At 37.1% G+C, this 20,594-nt stretch overlaps 3 protein-coding genes across 3 annotated transcripts; all 3 read left to right on the top strand.

Annotated features, from left to right (window-relative positions):
• The first annotated feature begins 25 nt into the window (after positions 1-25).
• Positions 26-2,337, top strand: LOC26528933 (serine/arginine repetitive matrix protein 1). The gene is made up of 2 exons (XM_023181869.2): positions 26-1,535; positions 1,656-2,337. Exons 1-2 carry the CDS (start codon positions 125-127, stop codon positions 2,282-2,284), a joined length of 2,040 nt encoding a protein of 679 aa, XP_023037637.1. The 5' UTR covers positions 26-124; the 3' UTR covers positions 2,285-2,337.
• A 3,306-nt stretch (positions 2,338-5,643) lies between these two features.
• Positions 5,644-6,680, top strand: LOC6639751. The gene has a single exon (XM_002062653.4). The coding sequence runs from the start codon at positions 5,714-5,716 to the stop codon at positions 6,647-6,649; it is 936 nt and encodes a 311-aa protein (XP_002062689.2). The 5' UTR covers positions 5,644-5,713; the 3' UTR covers positions 6,650-6,680.
• A 7,426-nt stretch (positions 6,681-14,106) lies between these two features.
• LOC111519823 lies at positions 14,107-15,199 on the top strand. The gene is made up of 2 exons (XM_023181899.2): positions 14,107-14,214; positions 14,858-15,199. Exon 2 carries the CDS (start codon positions 14,859-14,861, stop codon positions 15,168-15,170), a length of 312 nt encoding a protein of 103 aa, XP_023037667.1. The 5' UTR covers positions 14,107-14,214; position 14,858; the 3' UTR covers positions 15,171-15,199.
• The last annotated feature ends 5,395 nt before the right edge of the window (positions 15,200-20,594 follow it).

Below are 20,594 nucleotides of genomic sequence, written 5' to 3'. Positions count from 1 at the left end.
CGAAAATTTCATTTCATTTAAAAATATTTGTTGGGTCCCATCCCTGAGAAAAAAAAAAAAAAAATTTGTTTTTTGACATGTTGGCTTGATTTAAATCCTTTCTTCACCTGTTTGTGGCGTTAAAATGGAATACAAGCGCGATCTAAGAAGTTCCCGTAAGACCAATGAGTGTAGAAAGGCTCAACCAATCTTAAATTGTGTAAATCATTGTCTACCTGGCCAGGGACAAGGTCAATGGCAGGCAATACCCATAGCAGAGCCATGCCCGGCCATAAATCAACGACAGGCTAGGGGGCAATGGAGGGCAATTGCTGTGTCGGAGCCATGTTCTTGCATTCCCTTGGCGGCGCCAGTGGAGCCATGTCATCCATGTGTCTACAATCTTGGACCACCCATTTGCCCACAGCCAGATGTAAATAAGATGTACAGTTGCCGCAAGGTTTGCTGCATGGTGGAAAATATTCCCTGCCCCACAACATCGACACCAACTCCTCCTTCTCCTAAACCCGAAGAGCCAAAACCAGAAATGATAATGGAATTTGCCCAGACTGATATTTCTTATGATCCCAATATGTCTATGAATGATCAGTCTATGCAGTGGCCTGAAGATCCTAAATTACGTGAAATAAATATCAAAGAGATTGAGGTCGAGACCAGAGAGATAAGGCATCGAACTGGTGAAAGAGAATTCGAGGTGGTTCATCGTATCGCAAGTACAAAAATTCCCGAAGATGGTGGTGAACCCGTGACAGAGTATCAGGAAGTGACTGAAAGAAAATCACCCGAGGAAATGGAATTATTAAATGCTCAACTACCAAATTCAACAAAAACCATACTGAAAAACGAGTCACAAGCTAAATCTTTGTCTAAACAAGTGTCCTTACATGCATATATGATGCCAGATAAATCAGAAACGACTATTGAAGACGAGGTTCTCTTGCAAACCAATTCGAATCCAGAAGAAAATGAACCTTCTGTGAAACGCAGGAAGTTTGGTAAACTTGAGGATGAAGATGATGAAAATGTGCCCCTACGATTTAGAGCTGCATCTGTAAGGAAACATAGATATATAACGGAAACAGAAATGGAAATACCAATGGAGGATGATGAGCAAGACGAAGATGAAGAGGAACAAATGCAAAAAGGCCAAGAGAAGCGACGAAAATCATCATCCACAAGTCCAAGAGATGGCCAAAATCATTTAATGCCTCGCACATCATCGCTAGCAAGTCCAACAGAAACCGAGCGAACACGTCTCAGATCATCACGAGCAAGTTCGACAGAAGATGCCCAAAAGTATTCAAAGCGACGTAGATCATCTCCGGCAAGTCCACCGAATAAATCAATACGAAATAGAGCATCATCACCAAGTGCTTCCCGAGCCACGATGAGAAGAGATTCTGCACGTGTTTCTTCCAGTAAAAACAAAAGAGATCCCGATGATGTCCTACAACGCGAAGTCACGTCAAGTCCTGATCGTAACTATGAAATAACCAGAAAAGTGCAAGACATCGAGATGTCCAGTGTAGGCAGTGGTAAGTCGAAAGTGAAGAAGATTAATATAGAGAGAGTCTAGCAGCCAGTTACTGTCTTAAGGCCAAGAAACCAGAAACCAAAGATTTCCAAAAATAAAAAAATATGACATTACTTTTCAGGTGTTCCATTTCATGTCATGCCCCAAGATGATCAATTAAATACCGAAGAAACCAGTCGTAGGATCCATAATGACGATGAGCTAACGGAAAATTATGAACAGCAGGAAATTAATAAAGATAACTATCGCAGTGCATCCCAGATTAATGAGGATGCGGTGCCCGATGAAGGGGTTGCAGGTGCTGCCTCAGCTTTATTAATACGCAGGCATTATACCAAAGAAACTGAATCGAAATTACCAGGAGATTTGCTTACAAAAAAGAATATAATCTCTGAGTCAACATCTGAGCACAGGGTGAAAAGATATTCAACTGAACCAGAAGAGCCCGAGGAACCTAAACCTGAACTCGAACCCGAGCCCCAGCCTAGTCCAAAGCCTCGCAAGCGGAGAGTACCGAAAAAGCCAGCAAAAAGTAAATATCCCTCAAACGATATAGTGCCCAGATGCGTAAGGGAGCCCCACTGCCGTTATGTGGGTACAGTTTGTGCCCATCCCTGTTACAGTTGTCCTCCCTGTACCTGTTCCTATGCCACGCCCTGCTGTCCAGGATATCCCTGCTGCGAGATGCCCTGTTGTTCACGCTTTGGCTTTGGTGGTCAATATATTTATTCACCTTTACATCGTCAATAAACTTGCTAAAAGCCCATTTAAAGTGGGTGGGGTTGAGGGGACCCAACAATTAATTTTGTCTTCCTTCTATTTATTCCTTTACCAAATTGTAAAATAATTTGCGGTCAACCTTTGGGCATTAGGCATAATATTAATGTAGGCAAAGGACGATTCCAATGCAGGATTTAAATGCACTTTGCCAAATTAAATGTAAATGGTTTTCTTCAGGCTTCTTGACTACATAATCATCATGATCATCATCCTCATCCTCATCCTCATCGTTTGTGCCTTCTTGGGCAATAAAGATTAGAGTAATATGTAGTTAGTTGGAGGAGAAATTCAATAATTAGAGAAGTTTTGGTAACATTTCTAGCAAAGCAATTTAATTAGGATTTTGACCCAAATTGTTATTTCAGTTGTTAACTAAATGCAAAACCAAATCATTCAATCTAACTGCGAGTAGCTTGACTTGGCAAAGGCAACAAAAGAGGGAGGCAACAAATATAGAAATCGATAGGGCCATTTTCTTCTACCATCAGGTGGTTAGATGATGGCATTTCTCTTGGCTGGTTGGCCCATTTCCTAACATTGTCATGCCAGGGAAATTGAATATTTTATTTACGGATATTAAATGTCCTTTTTACATATTCGTAGAGTGAAATGCGGTTGCCCAAGACCAAGACCAAGCCCAAGCACAAGACTTTCTTTTCCAAAGACTTTTTGCACATTTTTAGTTACATTTGCAATGGAATAATTTAGCCATTTACTTGAAAAACAAATAAAACCAAAAATTACTTGACTATAGTATTGAGACAGGAAAAGAGAGACAAAAAAAAAAAAAAAGAATTCGTCCATAAAGTTGTTCAATTTTCGTCCACTAAAAGTTTTTCTTCTACCTTGAGTCAGAATCCTGAAACTGAGCCTTGTCATTTTATTTCGTTTCATGTTTTATTCACCGCTTCCGCCGGAAATAGACATACCAATATCTCAACACACACACACTCACATATGTGTGTGTGTATTTAGTTGGAATATTTTGGAGGCCAGAGCTCTTTGCCAGCCTCCCCGTCCCGAAAAACAAATCCCACATAAATGTTTCAATTTATAACAAACCGGAAGTTAAACTTAATCAAGCGTGCTTTTTGGCTTATTGTTTAGTTTTACCTCCCTCCCATCCCTTTACCACTCTCTTACATTCTCTGTGATTCTTCTTTCGTTGTCGTTTTCCGTATTTACTTAACATATTTTATTGCGATACTTTTGTTGCTCTATGATGGTGGCCCATTCTGGACCCCATTGCTCCCCATAGCTCCCATCGCTCTGGCTGGGATTACATGAGGATTTGTGTGCCAAAGTGCTTTGGAATAAATATTTTCATTTTAGTAGCTACTCCTTCTTTCTCTCTCTGTTTAGTTTTCAGTATATACTATACACATACATCCATTTTTGGTTTATGCGAATATTGTACATATTTTTATTATTGTTGCCTTTTTGTACATTGATAAATTGCCAGTAAGCAGCAGCAGCAACATTGACTACATGATGGTAAACATTTATGGACCAGTAAATAGTTAAAGAGTTTCTTGTATGTTTTGTTTGTGTTTTTTGTTTTTTCTGTTTTGAAGGCATCCAACTAAAAAGGATTTGAGCTGGCATTCAAAAATTCAACAAAATAAGACATGTCTATTTTTCTCACAATTTTATAGATTTTTGATGAGGTAAATTAAGTCTCTATAACTATGCTCAACAAGGCTTAAGTTTATTTTAGGTCATTGTGAGTGTTTATTTCGCTAAAATATTTTGAAAAATATATAAAATATATTTAAAAATATATTTTATATATAAATTGTTTCAGTGAAAAAAAGGCTTATTGAAGAAATCTCATTAATCCTCCCTTATATGTAGAATCTTTTTCTAAAATGAAGTAAATCCTTTATAATATTTAGCTAGATGACTACAGGATAAGTTGTATCCCTAATTCCAAATGTGTATTTAATTTCAATTCATTATTCACGACTATATACTAGCTAAATAAAAGTAGAAATTTAAAATTTATGAACTTATCATTGAGGTCAAAATTAAATTTACTCGTATTCAACTTAGTTCAGGAATAATTAAAATTGACAATTTGTAGTACAAGTGGACTTATCTTGAATGCAGAAACATTTAAGGTCAAATTGTTAAACAATTAATCCAAATAAAATAAATTTTGGTACACAAGGCTAGGCGGTGGGCGTGTCTGCCTCTACCTCTTACTTGACATCGTTTTGTTTGCCATAAGACACACACACACACACACACACATCCAAACACAAGCTTCTCTACGTAAATACAAGCAAATCAAGAGGGGGAAACGGATGTAGGTAAGTTGGATAACATGAACTTTGAATGCATTTCGGGCAAAACTTACTTTTGCCGTTTAGACTTAGAAAGGTTTTGCATTTGCTAATGCGTTGCCGATAATTGCGCACAATGTTCGCACAAAACTCTCTTGAATTTGGATAGATGTTAAATCAAAGTCTACAATACTCCTGCGGGATTGTTCCGGCAACAAACAGATGTACACTCACAGACTGAGAGAAGGAAGGCAGGTAAATCGATTTCCTTTATGTTTACGCAATTAGTGCTCATTGTTGTAGTCAATATGTGAAATTAGATTTGACAAGTTTATGAAATGCAAACACACAAAACAACAATGGCCATCCAACAAATGGCAATAGTCTGAGCATAATTGCACTGACAAATTGCAATCACAATGCAAAAGACAATGCCATGGTACAGTGTGTGCTTAGTAAGTGAAACATTTGTCAAGTGAATGCAACTAAATGATAGCATTTGATGCTAATTAACAGAAGGACAAGTAAGTTCAAATAAATTAGATCAACAAAATATTGGGAAAGCCGGTCACACTTTGCATAATAAGATGTGTTCATTACTAGACCTTGTTAACAAAGGCAGATCTTGAAATCTTTCCTCATCACTGGATTTGATTGACAGCGCTAAATGAACTGGCAAACTATTTCTTGCTTAAACCAGTTGGAAATTATAAGTAAATTAAACTGAAAGCACAGTCATAGATATTGAAAAGTGAGCTGGACGCATTTTTTAAACCACGTATTGCAGAATTTAATAACCTTAAGGTTATTCCTCGTTTCTCTTATATGTTTAGAGTCCTAAGCCTAAGCAAAAATTCAAAGTCAATAACTCTAATTCAACGCTTTAACTAGTTGAGAATTGGGAATTAACTAAAGCCAAATAGAAAAATTCAAAGCTTTATTTCTCTTACACCTTCCCATACTTGTAACTTATTATCATTGTATACAAAAAGTTACCTTTGAGAATACATTTCTAAACTAATTTTGAGTGTTTATTATTTTTATCATAAATATTTTTTTGTCTGCCTGGACTGGGTTAAATTATTTTGTAAACAAAATTCAAAATTATGGTAATATGCCGATAAAAGCGCAGCTGAGACTTGGCTGTAGCAAATTGGCACTTGGCCATAAATTTCTATTGCAGCGTAGATTGACCACTAGTCCAGGTGGTTCAGTCGAACCTTTACGCGGAGTTCTTGGCTGCAAATATCGATCATGCCCTACGGTATGCGCGTCTCACATGTCCCGACGTTTCTATGCCGATCCCCCATCAGTGCAGAAAGATAGCTTGGATGGCCCCAAATGGAGTACTTTCGATATTAAATTGGATATACAACAATGTGAGGATAAGCCGGAGGAATTATCATTGCCAGCGCTCGTTTATCTATATGGACCATGGAAACTATTAAGTACCAAATGGAATTTCTGGAAATTAAAGTTTCTTTGGGACTTGAGTTTCGTCGAGTCCAAGTTCATGGAGAACTCTAAGCAAGCTGCAGTGGTGCTTACCGATATGATACGTCATCACACTAAAACTCGCATCGAACGTTGTACCACACCCATGGGTTTTAAGCAGATCAATCATGATCTCTTCCACGATTGGCGAATCCAATTGATGCGTTTCGATCAATGTCACATTCGTCGTTGCATTCCATTGAAAGTGCAATTACTGCGTCACTACGATCACAAATTCGCTTTCATTGACGTCATCTTTGTGGCTTTGCGTCGCACAGATGATTTCCGGTCGTCGCAAGAGCAATGTGAAATCGAATCGTTAATCGATATCTATGCAAATCACATAAAATATAAAGAAGAAGCTCCTTTGATATTTTCAGAGATCTTTGTGCGTTTCCGACGTGATTACTCGATGGACAAGAATCGCTCTGGTGGCCAATGGCTGGTGTCTTCTTATAAAATTCTACAATTCGATATAGTTCAATATCATCCGGAATATGAGATTCCCGCTACGGTTCATTCTGAGTTACCTACCAATGATGATTGTATACCTTGAGAAATATATTTCTAGAAATGTTGAAATTCTACATATTTTTGTCTTTTACTTTTTAGTTCTTTTATTTCTTATTACTCTTTCGTTTCTCTTGACGCAATTCATGAATTTCTAATGCAGAAAATCAAGAAAGATGTACGTGCAAAGGAAAATGGAAGTTCTAAGAAATGGAGAAACGCAAAAAAATATATTTAAATAAACATTTACTATATAGAAGTAAGGCTTTGCTTTAGTCACTTTTGATTAAATTTACACGATTTAAAAGTGAGTTTAGTTTATTAGGCAAAAGTTAGTTGCCTAGCAGCTAATTAACATGACTAGTCTAGGAGTTGGGTCGAACGACTCATGTTTCAACTAATTTCAAGAATCGCCCATATCTCAACTGGAACATATTTTCTCAAGTGCCGCAATGGGCCAGGACGAAAGGGAATGATGGGGAAAATTGGGGCTTGGGGTAGGACCCTCCAACCATTGCTCGACGCTTATCGGAACACGTTCCATTGCAGCCTGTCAATAAGTAGAATTTAGTATGCGCGTGAGTCCAGGGCAGAGATTGCAGAAGGAGAAAGGACGAAGGCACTTGTAAGTTTCGCAATTCGAGGGTGGAGCCCATACATCCATCTGAGCATTGCGCCCCCCTCTCAGCCCGCTTTTGTTGCCTTTTACTCCTGCTCGATTCTTGTGGCAATCTTTTGGACTTTGTGCGATAGCACCGACACTTTGTGGCCATGCTGCTGCTGCATTTAAATTTAAAGCATGCAATTTTATGCTTTTAATTTTCCGCTCAATAAAATCCTGTGGCTTTATAGCCAGAAATTACCCAGCTGGGAATATAATCCCTCACTCTTTGTCTTGCTATGCTGCTGCCTTTTACTCCTCCATTCCCTTTGTAAGAAGTCATAATGAATTTAAGTCACATTAACTTTGAGGGGTTGTTGTCCTTATAGCATTCTCCACATATTTTCAACAAATATTGCCAAAATGCAATTGATCCAACAATAAGTTTCCATAAAGTTAGTCGGTGAAGTACTTCTTGAGGCGAACGCAACTTGAAATTGTTTTTCAAATTGCAATGTCACGTTGACCCATCCAAAAAACGAAAACAAACGGCAAAGACTTGAACCGACACCAAGTGGAAACTTTCGTGTTGCAAAAAAAGAGAAAACTTAAGTGGAAAATAATGTCTCAAAAATGGTCGTAATCTTAACACACTTACAGGACTTTTAAATGGTTAACACTAGCAATAAATAAAGATAATACTTTCGACATGGAAGATAATAAATTGATCTTACGAAATGAAAATATTCCAAACATTCAGAAGAACAATGTTCACAAGGAAGGTCTCAATTCAAGAAAGCATAAAGTTGGGGAAGAAGCTGATTTTCTGTATTCGTTAGGTATTCCAGATCATCTTTATGTTTACTTATACCACAAACTATTTCAAATCCTTGAATTGCTTAATTAACTAAGCAGCTAGCAGATTTGGCAGTCTCCAGCATACTTTTGGGGGCAATAAAGTGAACCAAGCTAAACTTACTAATGAATAAATTTCATCTAATTCAGTGGCTTAGTTAACTTGATATACAATGTGTGTGGACCCTATGAATGAAAGTGTATGGGGAATTTTGTCAATTTGGTGTCGCTTTGCACATACTTCATTTTCGCCAGTTTGAGATTTTCGCCTGCTGTAAGTTTTGCTCAAAATAGGGACATTTGGTCATTTTCAGCAATGACAATTTTATTTTTTTCCACCACAGACCGACTGACCAATGCGAGAAACCATCCAAACTCCTTCCCCCATAATGGGCAACAAAACAAATGACGCCATTGACAGCAACTTAAGAGGGTAAGTAAGGGATTCGCCTGCCAATGACAATGACTTTTTAAATTGTTTCATGAAAGTGTCAGTTTTGGTCGAAGAGAAAAAAAAAAAAAACAGTTTAGCAGCTATTGGAAAGATGGGAATGTTGAGGCCAGAGACGGAGCCAAAGTTTTGAGGCAAAAAAGAGGATGCAATTTCCACTTGGTTAACATCATCATTGTCATCAGTATCACGATTACATGACATCATGCTACGTGATAATGAGCATGAGCTGGCGAAATCAGACTTTATGACTTCATTTGGACCCACAATCAAGGGACCTCTCGCACACCCTTTTTGCCCACAGTTCTGCTCTGTTCTGGTATGCTCCTGCTGCGGTCGCGACTCAAATTGCAGGTGTGGTGGCCACACCGCAGACTCTTCCATACCGTGGCATTGCCAAGTTGTGACTGCGTCGTCCTCCAGTCGTGTGTCGTGTCAGTTAACGTTTTGCCTTTGCCGTTGCCGATTCGGGCAAAGTGCATTTGATGCTCTGCATCTCTGTGGTGTTGGGAGGAGGAGGAGGAGGATTTGGTGGAGGTGGTCCTTGTTCTTGTTGTCTCTGCATGCCTTTCTCTTTCTTCGACATAGGCGACATGCCCGACATCGTTGCCAGACACAATTAAATACACATTCGCTGGCTTTCATGGCGCCATTTGGACAGACAGACAGACTGAAGGGAGGTGGAGGTGACGGATGAGGTGGCGGAATTGCGTCGGTGACAGTCGCTTCAGCAGGCAAAACACTTCACGTTGAAAGGTAACAAGCTTCATGACCTGCATAAGTCATACAATATGTCATCGGCTTCTAGAGTTCCCGTGACTTAACATTAATCTGTATAAATTTTAATAGAATCGCTCGAAATAATTAATACTATAGAAACTCTGTTTAGCTGTTCATTTAATATAAATAGGTTAATTAAGTGTTTTTAGGTTAATTAAACATTTGTTTCTCTATCTAATTTGTGACCTTAATTAATATCTATCTATACGAGTGATATAAGAACAAGTCAACAAAGTTTTAGCCACTTAAAATGTTGTTATTTTTGAGGTTCGTCAGTATGTGTTCTCCTTTCAATGATTAAATATGTAAAATTTTCTACATTTCTTTCTGCCAAGGAAATTTCCCTGGACATTTAGGTGAAAATTGACTGAAATGTGGTTGTCACTTGTCCAATTATTTAGTAAACTAATCCTTTAGCTTAAATCCTTTTGATTGTTCAACCATTTGGTTGAGGTTTAGCTGCTTGGAAAATAAATATTGACAAAATTTGCCCCTTGAAATATGCAAAAGTATATCTAAGATTCTGCTCAGGATTCTATGAAAGAAAGTTACAAAGAGTTACATTCCAAATTAATATCTTATACACTCCCTAAGGATAAAAAAGCTCAATTAATATTAGAATGAAGTAAGTAAGTCGTCTCGCCGACTTGGGTATACCATACACCAGGTGAAACAAATATTTAAAATTTCGAAAACCAAATGTATGTCTACTAAATTGTTTTAACATGCCTCATACTATTTGTAATCTCGCTCACTCTACAAACACACAAGCACTCTAGCGCCGCCACTAGCCAACGGCCAATTCTGCCCTTATGGGTCGCGTAGCAAAATACGTTCATACGTATATTTTGTACGTTTCTAGTCCGATTTCAATCAAATTTGGTAGTTTGATAGAAATAGATAAGATTTATTAGTCTGCCAAATTTTATCGCGATGGTCAAAAAATTGCAAAAGCTAATCGGTTTTTTCTAAATTATGGAGGCGGAAGTGGGCGTGGCAACATATTAAAATATATGTGTTCTGCGCGCATACTAAGCCAATATACATACTAAATTTGGTGACTTTAGCTTTGTTAGTTTTCGAGAAAATCAGTTTTGTTTAATTTTCGGGGGCGGAAATGGGCGTGGCATAATTTTTAAATAGTCAATATCTGCGCGTCTATTAAGCTAACTTACATACCAAATTTAATGTCGGTAGCTGTCATAGTTTTTAAGAAAATCAGAGTTATGTAAATTCCGGGGGCGGAAGGGGGCGTGTCAAAAAGTTGGAACAATTATTTTTTGCGCGCTAACTAAACGAGTATATAAACCAAATTTGATGTTTCTATCTGCTATACTTTTTAAGAAAAACAGTTTTATGTAAATTCTGGGGGCGGAAGGGGGCGTGGCAAAAATTTGAAACAAACTCGATAAGCGTACATACTACACGAGACTGCATACCAAATTTGGTGGCTCTAGCTCTTATAGTCTCCGAGATCTAGGTGTTCATACGGACGGACGGACGGACGGACGGACGGACAGACGGACGGACGGACGGACGGACGGACGGACGGACGGACGGACGGACGGACAGACGGACATGGCTAGATCGACTCAGTTTTTGATCCTGATCAAGAATATATATACTTTGTGGGGTCGGAGATGCTTCCTTCTGCCTGTTACATACATTTTGGCGACTTTAATATACCATTTCACCCTATGGGTGTATGGTATAAAAATTCTAGAGTTCATACTCACGAATGCAATTTTTCTCTTAAGTGCAACTCAGTTTATAATGTTAATCTTTCTGCCATTGTTCAATCTATGTAAATTTTGGCCTGCCTTTTCCATTTGCTTTTCTTTCAAAAGAATTTTTCAAAAAATAATTTTCTTAAACAAACATGCAAATGCAATTTCCAATTGATAAAGTAATTTTTGAATGCGAGAAGTAAACAATTTGGCATGCAAATTTCCCTTAGCATGCAAGCGCCATTGCAGCGAGGGTAGCTCAACAAGTTTGCGGTACAAACAAATATTTTCAGATTGCATGATACCATGAGATCAGTAAACTTTACAAATAATTATGGTGACAGAAATTTTCTAAACAAAAAAAAGAAGGAAAGTTTTACTCGAAAAAACAGAAACTTTTTAATTATACACCGCAAAAGAAAAGTAAAGGAATGGAAACTTCTCCATAAGCAATGAAGTAGGAATCATATATGTGTGTGTGTGTGTGAACTCGCATATGTGAAGGACCTTTCAAAATAAGGAAAAATACTACCCAAAAACTCCTCCACCAACAATTCACACATCTTATTGCGTATGCATAAAACTTTTGGCTAAGTATGAAAAATATTTAAAAGAAAAGTTTCTTCTTGAATGGAAAGAATACCAACACATACCAAGCTGAGTGTGGACGAGGAGGGGAGGGTGGGAGTTAGGGAGTGGAAAGTCAGCTGGCAGCAGACGCAAATAATTTCAAATTTCCTTGGTAAACATTTCAATTCATTTGCCACACACACACAGAAAGAATACAAAAAATTTATTTCAATTCTATAAATAAATTTTGTTTTTTTTTTTTTTTTTAGTTTATTTAATGAACTCTCTTTCTCTCTCTTGGGATAAAAATTTACTACTGGCATATTAATTAAGAAAAACTGCAGCGGCGGAGCCGACAAGTGCAAAATGATGAAAAATTAAATGAAAAACACTTTTCATGCATTTAAGCAAATAAAGAGCATTAAGTTTACCCCCTTCCCCGCCCTCGCCCACCATTGCTGCTGCAGGTGTTCCACCAGGTGAGTGCCACATGCGTGTGCCGTGCGGAGTTTTATATTTTAATTAAGCTGTTTACATTTAGTTTTGTAATGTCCTTGCATCTCTCGTCCTTAAGCAGGGCAAACGCTCGAAAAGTAGACGCTACAGCGGTTTTAGCCACCTCCGCCTTCGCTTCCGTCTCTGCCACGCCCATCTTGCGTTTTGTGGGTCAAGTGAGCAGCCAGCATCTCGCACAAGGTAAAACAGTGAGCGCCCTCAGCGCGTTGTTCTTTCACCTGTCGACGAGCACAATTAAAAATGTGCAAACTTGCATTATTAAAAGGTATTCCATTTTGCAGGTTGACACTTTTTCTCTTAAGCTCTCGGACGCGACAAGGCAAAAACAAAAAGCTCCTGAAAATTATGCACCAGACGAATGGAATGTAATAAAAAAATTGCTACAAAAATTGACGGTTTGTTTCTTTAATCACATTAAGTGGGGGGTTTCTTCATGGATTAGGCAATCATCTTCAGACAGCCGAACAAGGGCTTTCTTAGTCTGGATGGAAGTACCAAGAAGTCATCAAAAGAGCGCATCAACTTCCTCAATATTTATGCTGTTCTTAAAAAACTTGTTCTAAAATGTCGTAAGACAAATATAAAGCTTTAAGATTTTAAACTGTTCCTACAGGACAGATGCATTTGCTCAGATAGTGATTGGTCAGTTCTGTATGTATTTCAGGTAAACTTCAAAGTGGTTTTGACACCAAAATCTGAATCTATTACTATTAACTTATCAAATATAGGGAAATAATTGAGCTTTGGTAACTCAAGTCTCTTGAAAACAGAATCAATTTTTGAAAAGGTTTATATCTTTGGTAAATAATTTGGGTAGTCTACAATAAGTGAGTATAACAAACAATTTTTCATTTCAACTTGTTTTAGAAGTGCCAATAACACTTGAAAAGATGTCCAGCGAATCATCTAGGAAACAATTTTGGAGGGATACAAATGATAAACCGCTTCAGGGATAGTTGTTGATACATGATCTATAATATTTATTAATGGTTGTACAAATTTACCAGGAATCCGATTTAGTTTTAAAGACCTTGTTCTAAAGAGTCCTTACTAAACCAAAATATTTGTATCTCTACAACGATTTTTTAAGAAGTCCCCCACGATTTCGATTTCCGACTGTTATATCTTTTGATATCATGAAATGATAATGAAATATTGGATATCGATTTTTTATGGTTTTTTTTAACTTTTGTAGTATTAAGAAATAAATGAGCATACTTATTTTGAGATCGATCTGTCCCCTAAATAATTGTTTTCAGAAATATATACCACTTTGGACTTTTGACGTTTTTCACCAATTTAAAATGCTGTCAACCCGTTTGAAGTATGTGTGTGTACTTTTTAAAGTATGGCAACTTTGTCAAAGACACAGCCAACTTATCAAGGGATGGGCAAAAAACTTTCCTTCTCAAATGAAAACTGATTCCCCCCTTTGTGATTTAAATATTCTCATCACCTGCGTGAATAACCAAATTTAATATATATGTTCATTTTAATTAAGTTTTATATTATTTTTAACATTTCTATTTGTTATGCATAAAGAAATCAAATAAAATTTGCATATATGCTAATTGGTCATGCAATATCTAAATCGCCCGAAAGCAAATAAAACAATATAAATTACAGCAATTATTAACTCTTTTCCCGAAATAAATGGCCCTACGGTTATTTTTCGCACAATTTGATTAATACCCTCAAATGAAATGACCTAATTCAGCTCCTCGGGCAGTAAACAGGCTAAACGTTCAAAAAAAAAAACGACGAAAACGAAAACCAAAAAAAAAGGGGCCAACAAAAAATTAATTAAATTGAGCAGGCAAAGTCAATTAATTGCAACATTTTTTGGTTAATTAAAGCTATTGAAATATTTACTAGGCCAGTTAACTACACACACAATGCAATTAATTAAAATGTTCTTTTTTCCTTGTCTGTGGTTCGACTGGGTCTCAGGTGGAACTTTGAAAAATGGATCACAATTAATTTGCAATTTATCGATAACAATTGATTTTCACGTTAACCAACACTGACATATAGCGACAGAAAAGCATCAAGTAAAAAAGGGAGAAAATTTTATTGCCATAAATTGCATATTTCTACGTTTTATAAAGGAGGTAAGTACATTGCCACGCCCACTTGACTTTTGTAGAGCAGAGAGAGAGAAAGAGAGAGATTGGATTGACAATGCTGCCAAGTCAAGTGCTCCATTTTTGCTTCCGCCCGCCGCTTATTAGATTCGCTCTATTAGCTTTCATTTTCATCTCCTCTCCTCCTCAGGGACACAGAGCAATTTTCTGCCAATTGATTTTTACATCACGAGCAGAGCGAAAGCTAGCAAGGATTGGATAGAAAACTTTGATTAGTTCAACACACACACAAGCACACACACACACACAGAATTGGATGGACAAAGGCTGACTGACTGACCGAATGTCTCTTGCATGGCTGGAACAAATTCCGCGCTTTTGTGCCGCAAATTAGTCGACCAACACACAAAGCCCCCACAACCCTACAGGGGGCGAGATCAGTTCAGTTCAGATCCCAAATCCTTTGTCCATGCGGGTGTCCACATTAGCAGCTTTTGTGGTCATTAACTGGGCCTTGTTTTTTTGTTTTCCCCCTCAAGCATGCCTTTTGCCAAGCGAAAGCTAATTTTGCATTGTTTTGCTTGGGGTCTCAAATCTCTTGTTCTCCACTGCTCCTCATGCTGCATCACGTATCCAGCCAATGCCAACTATAATCTCTTACCAATTTCAGGATGAAGAAAACCAAAAAAGTACAAAAACTAGAAAACTATTTGATGGGACGAGAGGTGGAGAAGATAATTACCGTGGTAGACATGGGATTGGAGACCAAGACCGAGAAAGACGTGAAATCGGAGACCAAGACCGAGGTAGACATGGGATTGCAGACCAAGAGCGAGAGGAATTTGAAGGTGCTGGTCAAATTCAAGGATCAGAAGAATCCTGAGTTTGTTTCAACAACTTTGGCCAATGAGCAAATTACACAAATGATTATCAAGTTCTATGAGGAACATGTTTGCTTTCTGACACCAGATAGCAATGCTTAAATAAATTGGCACTTTCTTTTTCAAAAGCATTTTCCATCGTTTGAGAGGGCGGAGGCAGGGAAGGGAGGAAAACTAATTAAGTACATAAAATGCGTATTAATGGCTTTCAAAGTACCATAAAAAATCCAAGGCGCAACAATTAGCAATCTCATGAAGAGGATGTGAAGTCATAAAAATTGAATCTATCCAATGATCTGAGGGCGTCCAAGTATGTGGGACACAAAAACATTGAGGCGTGGTCGTCATCGTTTCAATGAAAACCAATGCAAAGTCGTTAAAAGCCAACAAAAAGTTGGCAATGAAAGTTATACGAAAATTCCTTAATGTTAGTAGACTTAGGTCATACCCTAGAGAGAAAGTACTTTGAGGATGATGTTGATTAACTTTCTAGGACAAATTTTAGTAGGGGATTTCCCTTACTTGTTTTGACTATTCAAAATTTTCAATTATTATACATTGTTTAATATTTTTAATTGGATATAAGTATATTGTGAAACTTCTCTTTGCTTGTAAATTTTCAAGCTCTAGCCTATATATAGTATCGAATTCAGTTTAAATTTATTAGAACATATTATAGCCAAAACCAGTTTCTAGATCAAATTTGGTTTAGCTTATGGCAATTTGACAAACCGTTTCACATAGTCCTAAACAACTTTTTCTGCCAACTGTTTGAAAAGGAGAACTTTTGCCAACTTTTTAATTTAATGCATCATCGTAAAAATTGAATACTTTGTTTGAAAGCAGCAGCATGAGAAGACCGTAAAAATAGTTTGGCATCTGTATACCCTTTTTGAAATATAGAGCATTTGGATTATGACCAACAGTTGGGAAGTTTGAAAGCAAATGTAAGTGACCGAGTTGTAAAATAAATGAGGGTTAAAAGATTCTAATGTAAGATCTTTTTCAGAAATGAGATTCAATCCGTAGAGTATATGGAATTCGTTGAATTTCTTGAAACCCAAACAGGTTTTTGATATTTGATTTGACTTTGATTCCTGTAGATACAAAGCTGTCAGCCCAAGTTGACCTAATAAGCAACTTTTGATGCAAAAGTTTCAGAGATTCAATCAACTTTGAACTTTCCATCCATCCTATCCATCGCAGTGTCGACACTCCCGTCTCGACATCATCCTTAAGTCTGTCCAGCAAGCAGATTAGATGAGCTAATCCGTTGCGAAGGGGCCTGTTTCAATTAAAATAAATTAAATGCGTTGCGTGGCCGCAAATGTCAAAACTGTTTTTCGGAAGCTCAATTAAGCGCACTGTCAAATCTGTGTAGAGTTTTGTCTCACTGAATGACTTGGCCCACAGGACAGATGATGGACTGCAAATTGGATACGCTGCCGTATGATGATGATGATGGTGATGATGATGGCGATGAAGATGTGGTTGAGGCGGAAGGGGGAAGCGCCTTCTCCTTCCACACTTGAGTAACAAAGTTTTCTTTCGAGGCAGACAACTTTTCTGCCTTGGCTAGGGGAGCGGCTTAAAAGTTGCCCCGCCCCACCAAAGAAAAAAAACGAAACGCAACGAAAGTTGAACTGACAATAAGCAGTAAAACAAAGGATTTCGAAGGATTTTAAAACAATAATGCTAAGCTGGCGAGTAAATAAAATCTAAGTGAAAATAAAAGTACAAATATTACTTTGTTTCGCATTATTTTTGTTGTTATTCGGGTCTTACAAAAACCAAAAATATTTCTTACTTTTTTTGTGCAAAAGTTTGTGACAAAATCCTCAGGAATTACTTATGTATAATTTAGAAAAAATAAAGTTTGCCAGAGAAATTTTAAATATATTTACTCACATAACTTTTAAGAAATAATATAATTAGGTTTATTTGCCATATGTACTTATGTATATTTAATAAGGAATTATCTTTGTATAAGAAGTTTCTTAATTGAAAAGTTTATTATAGTTAAATTAAACACGGAAAGGGCTCTTCATAACGTCCAGTTTTACTTTTATATTCTATGTTCATTATTTTTGTTCGCTTTTATTGAGATGTATCAGTAAGTAGTTATAATTTTAGTATCTTTTTTTCTCTAGTTTGATTGATTCTATATTGATTCTAGAATCATCCTGTCATTTATATTTTATCATGAATTATCTTCAGTATTGGAAGTTTTTTTAATTTCATTGATAAGGCTTCTTATAACTTTAGTTTTGAATTTTTATCTTTGGATGTGCTGATCCAAATTCTAAGCTCAATTTGGTTTTTTCTTCAGGAGCTTAGCAGTAATCAGTTACCATTCTAGATCCCAATAAGTCTTGTCATTTTCCCTTCATCTTGTTTATGTCCTGAAAATAGCCAACTTCATGTTCTAACTCGAAGACATTTAGATATCAGGGAAAATAACCAACTTGGGTATGCAGAAAGTGAAGTTAGACGCATATTTTATCTATCAAGTGTTTTAATGCAATGATTTAATATCAGATGAGTAATATCAGTTAAATGAGACCATCTGTAAAGAATGAATGCTGCAAATGATGATGGAAATTTAATATGGATGTAATATTTAAGTCTGTTTTCATTTAAAAGAAAATATATTATCTTAGCTTCAGTTTATTCAACCCTTAAGTTTGTTTTCTTATAGGATCATAACAAATTCACAGAATCACACATCAAAAATGTCACTTGAGTAATTTTTAAAAGAAAAACTTTTATTTATAGTAGAAATTCCTTTCCTATATAGGCAGACTATAATTAACTCTATAATTGATAACTGATTTCCATAATGTCTTTTAGCATTTGCCGACGAGGCGAAACAACTGCAACAACAGGAGCAACATCAGCAACTGCAGCAGCAACGACAACAACAACAGCAGCAATATTGCATTGCCAACTAATTGCCGTGAATTTCAACAGATATGCAACTAATGTGCAGTTGCCGCCTTCTAAAGTGGCAATAAATGGAGAACATACAACAGCAACAACAATAACAACAACAACAACAACAACAACAACCATAAGAATATCAGTAACAGCAACAAACATCTCTGCGCTTTGAAGTTGCCTCTTATGGCAGTCAAATGGGTCGAAAGGAGAACTGAGGAAGAGGAGGAAGAGAAGGAGGAACTGACTACAGACTAGAGCTGATAAATTGGAAGTGCATCTGACGCTGAACCTCTGCTTGTTGCAGTAGTAGAAGATGTTGCTGATGTGGCTATATGTAATGTTGTTGCTGTAGCTGCTGCTGTTCCTAATATGGGTGTTCATTTTGTTGCTGTTGTTACTGACTGCAGCGCGTGTCTTTGCCAGGCCTGTGTGCATTTGCATTTTTGTTGCTGGTTGTCGCCGTCTTTCTTCTGCCACATTGCCGCGACTCTGTTAATGAAAATGCCAAACGAGGCATTGCATTCACAACGTCCACATCCGCTGTCTCATAACCATGTACCTGACTCCCCTCCATCTGCAACGTTCTCTCTCTTTCTGTCTCTCTCCTGGATATTGCAGCTTTTGGCAAAGTGTTGCTGGCGTGTCTGTTGCCTTGTGTGACAGCAGCAACATCAACAACAGCAGCAGCAGCGGCGGCAACAACATCATCGTCGCCATCGTCATCAGCAGCAGCAGCGGCAGTTGTATCTTCTATGCTTACTCTAAAATGAAGATGCTGCTGCCCATTCCTCACACCTTTCGGTCTCCCCTTCCCATCACCTACTTACTACTCCCATCCTCGTTCTCCTCCTTGGGGTTCTGTGCCCAGCAGAAACAGTCACGCTTGCCTGTCAAACATTCGTCTGTCGGCCCATTCCCTCCCCCGCCACCCTTCAACCGGCCTCAACACTGTATACCCCTGTGTTCGCTTGGTAAAATCCATTTGCATATTTGCATCCTTATGCCTGCCAGTTAACGGCCTTACTTTCCATGCCCCGTCCTTGCCCCTTTGCCCAACTACTACTCCTGTTCCACCTCCTACTCCTACTTCAACCTGCTCTCACTTTGGCAAGCGGCGCGCTTTTAACGACAAAGTGTGAAATTTCATTGAATTTGAGCTCGTTGACAAAAGTGGAATGACAACAACTGCAACAGCAAAAACTACAACAACAACAACAACAGCAGCAGCAGCAGCAACAGCATTGCAGGTGCTGCAAATTTGTTGCTGTTGCAATTGTTGTTCTTGTTGCTGTTGCTGTCCTTGTTGTTTTGCAAATTAATTTAAATTATAGTTTTTGTTGCCATTGCATGCTTTTTATGCATATTAGTTACGTGTGTGTGTGTGTGTGTGTGCGTGTGGAAGGGAGAAGGGGGAAATGGCAGAGAGGTAAAAATATCTTTTTCTGAACCAGCTAATTTGGTGGAAAATGATAGCCCGCAATTAATATGCCATTTGTTGTTGCTGCTGCTGCTACATTTTGAATCATTTTATGCAAATTTCATTGCACAAAATGGTAACACGAGTGAGTTGAAAGTAGTTCATGAATGAAATGGGAAAATGGGGAAATTTGATAAAGCAAAGTGGAGTCGGTTAAAAAATCTTAAAAAGGGAAAACAATTTTTCAATGAAAAAGCTTAAGAGTATGACGTGGAGAGATATCATTATTGATTTTGCTAACTTAAAAAATAATTACCCTTTGACCATAAAAAGATCGGAAAATCTACAAAACTTACGAATGCATTTGTCACCTTCCCTTCCAATTAAGTCTTTCATTATTCAGATCTCAAAATATACAGATGTATATACAGATGTCGTAATAAAAAGAGAAATGGAACAAATTGTAAATTATTATTTTAAACTGCAATAAAAAAAATATTGAATTATTTTAAGTGCATTCACATCTGAACCTCAGTTCGGCTATTTAAGTATTAGGCAGTCAAAAATATTGCAAATTTATCAATGAAAATAAATCGTAACATCGATAATTTAGATACATCAAAATAAACAACTAATCTGAATAGAACTTAGCTTTGATTGCTAAAATCTCAAAGAATGAATACTCTAATAAAATCGATGTTTAAAGTGACTTTTAATTGTTTTATTTTGATCGATGTCAATCTTAATGCTGAGATACGATTAATTATATTTTTATGGTACGTTTTCTAGCTCTACTTAATTATCGGCAAATAATCGATATTCGATTGAGTGTCAAAATTCAATCGATAGAACTGCTATAGTTTAAACTTCAAGGAATGAAATACTAAAATTACTTGGTCAGTTTTAGTTTAATTCAAAAATTAGTCTGATTAGTCTGATGTGAAATGTTAAAACTAATTAGTATTTCTGATGATATACGCTCCCCAAAATTATTTAGAGTCAGTCAATTTTTTCCAAAACTATATATTTCAAGACATTTATTATAAAAATTAAATCAACTTTCCCTATAAATTGTATGTTATTAAATATAGTTAGCAGTTTAGTGCTCACTGTTGGGCAATAAATAAATAGTCCCAACCATAATCCCGAAGTATGGCCTATTCAGTTCG

The sequence above is a fragment of the Drosophila willistoni genome (genome assembly GCF_018902025.1).
Source record: "Drosophila willistoni isolate 14030-0811.24 chromosome 2L unlocalized genomic scaffold, UCI_dwil_1.1 Seg196, whole genome shotgun sequence".
Lineage (NCBI taxonomy): Eukaryota > Metazoa > Arthropoda > Insecta > Diptera > Drosophilidae > Drosophila > Drosophila willistoni.
This window is presented reverse-complemented; position numbering and strand designations above follow the sequence as displayed.

Excerpts from the sequence above, each read along its gene's own strand:
- LOC26528933 (XM_023181869.2), top strand. The coding sequence starts at position 125 with ATGGAATACAAGCGCGATCTAAGAAGTTCCCGTAAGACCAATGAGTGT. Across the intron at positions 1,536-1,655 it reads GATGTCCAGTGTAGGCAGTG|GTGTTCCATTTCATGTCATG; the intron begins GTAAGTCGAAAG and ends ATTACTTTTCAG.
- LOC6639751 (XM_002062653.4), top strand. The coding sequence starts at position 5,714 with ATGCCGATAAAAGCGCAGCTGAGACTTGGCTGTAGCAAATTGGCACTT.
- LOC111519823 (XM_023181899.2), top strand. The coding sequence starts at position 14,859 with ATGAAGAAAACCAAAAAAGTACAAAAACTAGAAAACTATTTGATGGGA.